The following is a 7,611-nucleotide window of genomic DNA, read 5'->3' as shown; positions in this document are numbered from 1 at the left end:
CAGCTGGGGCTGGCTGCTACCTCTGCCTGCCTACCCGCACCAAGACTGGGGAAGGTGGTGGGCAGGCCAAACCATTGCCCTGGGGCACCCCACTTATGCACCAGTAAAGAAAAACCGAATTCCCCCTCTCTCTCTCGGCTGAGAATGGTTGCTGCCTTCAGCAATTTGATTTGACAAAGTAAGGTCTGGAGCACTAGTGTGACCACTGCACATGCCATGAAGAGTATCATGAGAGTATAACACCGGGAAATGATAAAATCAAGACCATCTTATCATATTCAGTAGAACCAGCATCAAAAAATATGCTAAAAAATAAAAAGCACCAGACACATTTTGATTTTAAGTTTATCATCGTTTGCATTAACAGTGTAATGGAATCTACAGTTTTAGGATCTGCATTACATTATATTACATTGGGGGACAGACACATGAAGTCTGTACACATGAAGTTCCATTTTTGAGGACTTAGTTTGTGTTTTTTGTTATCCTTACAGATGTGGTATGCTAACAGTTGTGGGAAATTTACACCTTGATCAACACATAAGAACCGTTCTAAGAAACAATGTTCAAGTATTTCTTTATAGTATGAACGGACATCAAATATTAAAAATTAAATTAGAAAAAATGCAATTTAAAGATTGTTTTCTGTGCAAAATGGACAAAGAAATGTAATACTGATGATAATCCTAACTTTTAACTAATACCGTTACTTTTGAAGGCTGATGCTAATTTATGTTAACTCTCTAATGCAATCTAATGCAACAAATAGTATTGCTTTTCCGGAGAACAACCACCATCAGTTCAGATTATTCAGGCCATTCTGTGCAGTTCCTCTATCCGTTTGACCTCAACCAACAGTGACGTCCCTGCACCATCAGAATGATAAACGTTGCTTGGTCAGCATTGTATATAATAATTATTAATGACACCTGCACAAGTCAGAGGAGCTAATAATTAAACCTGATGCGAGTCATGGGGTCGTAAAGGCGAAAGAAAAGGAATAAACTCGTTAGCATTAGCTGCTATAATGCTATTTTGTGACATAAAATGCAAATCAGTATTACAAAAACAGAACAAAAGTTTTCCTTCACATGTAAGGTCTGAGATTTTAGGGAGTCAGGCACCATTTACAAAATGTACATAACCACACCCTTGTTCCAGTATACTGTCTGCATGTGTGAGCGCGCACCAACATGATCTTTGCTGTAAGGACACTGCTGGCTCAATTGAAAATTGAACTGAACAGGTGGGGCAACATTACTATAAAAAAAAAAAAAAAACACAGGGAAGCGTTTGACGAGCAGGTGCCTAACAGGTTTGTCTTCCACATGCTGAGCAAGTGTTTAACTAAAACTACAGACTATAATGGTGATGTGAGATAGAGAGGGCTAAAAGCAGAGGTAGCCTTAAGTCTGTGCAATCAACAAAAATTGCTGTCAGTCAACTCACCGCCACTGCAGAACTCACATTGGATTTGTCCTGCATTATAGCATCATCAGAAGAGTCCAGCTAAACACAGTTTTGGATTGGTAGATTAACCGGCTATGGAGTTCTTATTTACGGATGCCCCAAACAGTCTAAGAAATGTGAGCCAGTGGCTGAATAGACTGCGGCGTCTTGCTGGTGTCCAGTTTACAAATTCTACTGAAGAGACGTCCCTCAGTAAGCTAAAAGCTGGGGGATGCAGTCCGCTCGGAAGCACAAACGTTGCATGCGAAAAGCTCTCAAATTATTTGAATGAAATGTAGAATAAAAATAATAATAAAAGTAAAATGTCAAAAAAGGCACACAATAATCACAGATCTAGGCATCAGGCAAGATTGGCACAAATGACTCAGCATGCTACTAAAACGGAAGTGGGAAGAAAAAAAGAAAGAGAAATCAGCTTAAATAGGAAATTAAAGTTTGAAAAATATGTATGGTAAAGAGGACAACAATTGAGAATAGACACCAGGAGGAAAGCAACCAAAAATCATGCACACAAAAAAAAGGAACGCCCATTTTCCAAGGTATTCAAAATCCGCCTCAGGAGATCTAAATGTGCCTGCCACATGTCAGCTGTCAACGCAGCGATACACACCCTATTTCCAGAATTCTATTTGGTTTTGGGCTGATTTGAAGCCCTCTGGCTGTCATTGTAAGATACAGTCTATATGCAGCTAGTATATAGTTGTGCACATACAGCCAGTAGTAACATTTTTATCTCAATATTTACACAAGTTAAAGTTATTGCAGGTTCCACTTGGCAGTCCAGCACTTGTTGAACACACGTGACCGGGTTCTGTGTGCTTAACAGAGGGGACTAGTGTGGGGCTGTGAGGCCGGGCTAAGTCCGGGAGAAGGCTTAAAGACGCTAAGGCTGCAGCTGGATGGTACTTTAGAGAAAACAAGGAGCAGTGAGAGAAACACAGGAAGTGGTCACCAGTAAAAGGAGCGTGTCAGGAAGTTGGCGGCCGTGCTGAGCCAGCCCACGCCGTCTGTGATGGAACCTACGCGTGTGACCGCTTTGTCCGTCTCCTGAGATGGACTCTCCTCCTCGGGCAGGTAGTCTGGGATGTCTGTGTTCTCCTCTACCAGCACCGCCGTGTCCGCCTGGAAAGGCAAGATCAGCTGCACAACGCCAGAAGACAATTATCTATTTATTTACATTATCACGAAGCATGCAATTTGTCCAAAAATAATGAATTATAAAATTCCAGAATAAAAGATAGCACGGCTGTTCGACTACAGAGGCAAAGAATCATCACCTGGAGTCAGATTACATGACTGGGCTAGGTCTGACCCCTGCTGGTCACATTATATTTGATTATTAATGCACCCATTAGCAATTCTTTCTAGGTATTTGAGAAACTATCATCCTAATTCTTTGCAGATTATTGGAAAAACAAACACTTTGGAATCTCATGTGTTGAGAGCAGTTTCAAATACAGCTTCACTATATTGGAGCTCCAAATTGGTAACACTGCTGTAAAAGATGCAACTGGAACTGGTCATGTGTTTGGCAAAAATAAACTAGCCTACAGGCTGAGGCAGAGAGGTGACTAGCTAATCATGTCAGTATGAATAAGCCTCAGCCACAGGCAAGGGCGGCTACACTCCCTGTACACAGATACACACAACAGAAAATGGCCATGCTGATCCATCAACTGAAAATGAGTCTTGTGTAAAGCAATTTAAGGTAAACATCACAAATCTTACAATTGTCTTTTTCTCACATAAAGTATTTGTCTCCCAGCTTACCTCTCCTCCATCCTCTGTCTTTACCACCTGCTGAGCAGTCATTACTTTGGTGGAGTTGATTGCAGTGCCCAACGCCTGTACAGAAAACAACTGTGATCACACATGATTGGAACATTTTTGGTAAATTAAATGTTAATGCGAAATACCGCTGTTAACTATCAATTACAAGCGCATGAGCAGCAACAATGACAACTTTGTTCCCGACACAGCTTTACAATATACTTGTCAGCCGTCCTGTATTGGGCAATTTTTGGCTTTTCTTACTATTGGTAGCCAGAACATCTAAGTTATGTTAGACATCCAACCAATAGGATACAGTATAAATACATGTGAACATGTATAAAAAAAAGGTACAACACAAAACTTTTCCACATTAAAAAATGTCTAGAAACCACTAGATCTATGTTTTGTACTTACATTTTCCCAAATGTTTCCAAAATTGTTCAAACCAGAGAAATCTGTAATTTGACCCAAGTCCGTGGTCTGTGACACGGTCCGTGTCATTTGGTTGCCGTTGCCTGTCAATAAGGTCACATTGACCCTGGTTGTCTAGCAGAAGCCGCCACAAATTGATTGATTTATCCCGTTTTAAGCCAGATTTTTATCACTTTTCAGATCTTGTTTGTTTTTAACTGTATATTTTAACCAGACTAAGGATTTCAGCCATCGGATGTGTAAATCTTAAGTTATGAGAGAAACAAGCTGACCAAACGTTGTGGCAGCTCAGCTCCTCCCCTCCGCCAACGAGCCAAACATTTTAAGTGAAACTGCTTCTTAATTCGGGTCTTTAATGGTTCCAATCACCTGGCCTGGCCTGTTTTGGAGAGGAGCAGACCTCTGCGGATAATTCAGTTCCCCGTAAAAACCTTGAACAATGAACACTGAAGGAATCCTTACTGGGAGAAGCTGACAGCAATGACAGCGTTATGTCTTTTGTTATTGGTTTTATTAAGAGAGTACTTAGCAGCAGAAAATGATATATTGTGAAATTAAGACTACATTTACATCCATTTTAGGCAAACTTATGTCTGCAATTACTTGCAAGTTGTAAATACCAGTAATCCAGTTGATATCTATCTTTTGTTGCACTTGTCACTTTTGCAGTGCCTGAAGGGGGCAGATTCCCTACTTTAAATATCATCACAAAGAGCGCAACAGTACAGCAATCAACAGGTCACAGTGAAAAGTGTTTAAAAGGTTAAAATTCCAGCTAAAAAATACATTAAGTGTATCAAGTTTCAAAGACAGAAGTGGAAACGGTGTTGGCTTTAGTAATCAATCAGGAAAGTTACTGGTAAAGCAGACTTTGTTCCGTGAAGTGAAACAAATTGTGAAATAAGCAACTGCTATTGACAAATTTACAACTGATAACTGTACTCAGACATTGGCAAGCATATGGTGTGTAAGTTAGTGGATGAGTTCCTGCGTCCGGACAGACACTTACCTCAGCTTTAAGGTCAGAGCGGATCCTGACAACACATCTCTTCACAGCCATCTGGAAGGTGAAGCTGATGACCCCTCGAATCTTCAGCAACGCCTCCTCACAAAGACTCCTTCGAGTCTGACAACAAACAGGAAACAGATGAGATGCGAGAGGCCAACATCTCGTGGGTTAAGGGCACGGGTGCATTATCCAGGATATGATCGGAAATGTGGATGCTGAAGAATCAGCTACAGTTTAATTAGGTCAAATGTGGCCATCAAAAGACATGAAATGTGTTATAGCGCTACATATAACGTGCTGTTGAGAAATACAGTTACCATGACTATGGTTTCCAGCTGCCACAGTGTTATGTGTTTCTGCTGTAGTGATGCAGCCCACCAGAGGCCGTCTGTCTGCTGTAATGTAATCTGGCTAGGTGCAAGCTTCCTGCAGAGCAGCATTCAGGTTCAATCTCAACTCCCTGCTGTTCAATGGCTGACATTTACAACCTGCCCACTCCACCCCCCTATCCTGTGCCAGATAGACACCGATAATGACAGCAGCAAACACAATAGCCCCCAAAAAGATTTTTGGTTTGGTTTGTCGGAGCATAGCCGATGAGTGCCAGCACGGCGTTCAAACACTCACAGAGTCATCCAGTCCATCAATGTGCAGCACCACAGTTTTGGCCCTCTTGTTGCTGGAGCCCAGGAAGAAGTGGGCTTTCTGCTGGCAGGAGGCAGCAGCGGCCTCCGCCTGTTCAGCCTCTTCTTTACCAGCTAACTGCAGAATCTCATAGATCTCTGAGGCCAGCAGTTTGGTCTCCCCAGGTGATGTACTCCTTTGGTCAGAAAGAGAGTTTTAAAAAAAGGCGATAAAATAATCAAAAAGAAAGATTACTTATTTGTCAATTGTGGTTTATGTACACACAAGTGGTCAGTAGTGTATTTGTGAGTCCATTTGTAACTATGCTAAAAGGTGCAATGCAGTTAATTATAGCTATTATTGATGTTGAATTAAATCTAGTATGTAAATTAAATATTGTACACTTTCAAATGGCCATATTACTGTGCCAAGACATTTCTGTTAAAAAAAACAAGCTAGAAATACCCATGCAAAGGCAGACAAATCATGATGTCTGTATGCCTCTGGGAGAGATGAAGGTTGAAGCGTGCCTGAACTTAAAATTCAATCATTAAGCTCCCGTTTTGTCTTCAGTGGATGGGGACGGAATCTGACCATGTCCTTCCTGGTCTGACACTTGAGATGTAGAAATAAGCTACAGAGTACCACAGTGACAGCCATCTCACCACCTAGCCTTTCAATACAGTGAGAAATGCAGTCAAACTTTGAGTTATCTTTGTACAACCATTTAGTGTACCAAAAGACAATGCCGCTACCTGTCCTATATTGCATGTCGGTTGTGTTTTCACTCAATTTTATTTATATAGCAACAAATCACAACAACAGTTATCTTATTGCGCTTTTCATAGAAGAGCAGGTCTAGACCGTACTCTATGATGTTATTTACAGAAACCCGACAATTACTGGCCGTTTTGCAAAAACTCCTTAACAGAGCATAATATTCTAGGTGGCAGCAGCTTTCCTTGAAGAAGTCACATTAGGTCAGCTGCAGTTGCTGATATTATGTGAGGATCCTGAGTTGAACCTGCGGGCCATACTGCTTTACATGTCATCAAGTCATCACTCCTTCTATAGTAACAACATACGACATCAGCTGTCTGGCATGGCTGCCCCCTGGGAGCCTGGTGCTCCCCCGCGCCGTGCAGCACATCCCTACTCCGGCTCTGTGGAAGCCACACACTCTCTTCCATTGATTTACTCTTCTAATCTTCACTACTAAGCGTTGTATTAGAGGCAACATCATCCTGATCTTCAGATCTTAATGTGTGGAAGGAATAAAAATGGTTTTCACACCTGTATGGTGCGACTATGCTGGACAATCCCCTTCAGCCATGTGTTCCCACTCTGTCCAGCTATGATCGACCTCTACCCAAAGTCAGATTAACTAGACTGCGAGCAGGGGAAGCTGCTGCTGTTACTGCAGGGCTCCTCTTGATGCCACGCCTGACTAGCTGAAGTGACTGGCTTACTCCAGGGCAAGCAAGAGCTTTGCCGCAGGAAGAGAAGAGAGAAGGGGAAAAAGGGGGAGGTAATAATCATACAAGCTACAGCCGGCCACTTGAACATAGGTCTATTCCTATCAGGGTGTTGATGATGATGTGCAGTCACTTAGCAAAAATGCCACAGCCTCTCAGGTGAGACCAGCTCTCTGAAGCATGACACCTCCTCAAACAACATCTTGCCTACGAAACTACACAGGTGACCAGAGTGTTTTCATCGTGCTCTTTTACAAAGTTGTAGAATAGACTGTGTACAATGACTCCAGAAAAGCCTACAAATGATTACAGACTAAAAACAAGCAACAAAGAAACATGCTTTACACATGCCATGTGCAAAATGAGTCACCTCTGCAAAATAACATGCTAACTCCACGACAAATTTAAGCTCACATCTGTAAAAACACGCAAGTGAAGAAGAAATTGAGTGATGGCAAGACGCATTAAAATCTATAAGAGGCAGAAACAGCAGCTTAATTGCTTAGCACCCTATTCTAATTCAGCTTTAATCACATTCATCTTGACATGGCAAAAGAAAGGACATCATCCTGCCTGGAAAACTGCAGACTGGCACACTTTATCCATGCAAAACAAAAGAAATCCTAGGTTAAGGTTTTACGTAAAGAAAATGCACAGTGAGCATGTGTGTGTGTGTGTGAGATGTGGTGGTGACAGGGACTTGCTTCTGCATGACATTCTGCAAACTCAGCATCATGCCCAGCTCGCCCTTCATCTTCTCCCTGTTGGCTCGACATTCTGCCAGGTACCGCACGGCCTGCAAGGACAAGGGCGACCGTTATCTATGCG

The 7,611-nt window shown here is 42.1% G+C and overlaps 1 protein-coding gene across 3 annotated transcripts in view; it reads right to left on the bottom strand.

Moving 5' to 3' along the window:
• Positions 1 to 327: 327 nt before the first annotated feature.
• armc1 (armadillo repeat containing 1) overlaps positions 328 to 7,611 on the bottom strand; it is a 9,143-nt gene continuing 1,859 nt past the window's right edge. For 2 of the 3 annotated variants that reach the window (XM_034862877.1, XM_034862876.1), the window contains exons 3-7: positions 7,488 to 7,579; positions 5,312 to 5,504; positions 4,685 to 4,801; positions 3,241 to 3,330; positions 328 to 2,610 (exon numbers count right to left, since the gene is read on the bottom strand). In XM_034862877.1, the coding sequence (XP_034718768.1) occupies positions 2,419 to 2,610; positions 3,241 to 3,330; positions 4,685 to 4,801; positions 5,312 to 5,504; positions 7,488 to 7,579 (684 nt within the window). In that variant the 3' untranslated portion in view covers positions 328 to 2,418. The remainder of the gene's footprint in view (positions 2,611 to 3,240; positions 3,331 to 4,684; positions 4,802 to 5,311; positions 5,505 to 7,487; positions 7,580 to 7,611) is intronic. The other variant, XM_034862878.1, reaches the window with a different exon arrangement.

This window comes from Etheostoma cragini, chromosome 22 (assembly GCF_013103735.1).
Source record: "Etheostoma cragini isolate CJK2018 chromosome 22, CSU_Ecrag_1.0, whole genome shotgun sequence".
Taxonomy (NCBI): domain Eukaryota; kingdom Metazoa; phylum Chordata; class Actinopteri; order Perciformes; family Percidae; genus Etheostoma; species Etheostoma cragini.
This window is presented reverse-complemented; position numbering and strand designations above follow the sequence as displayed.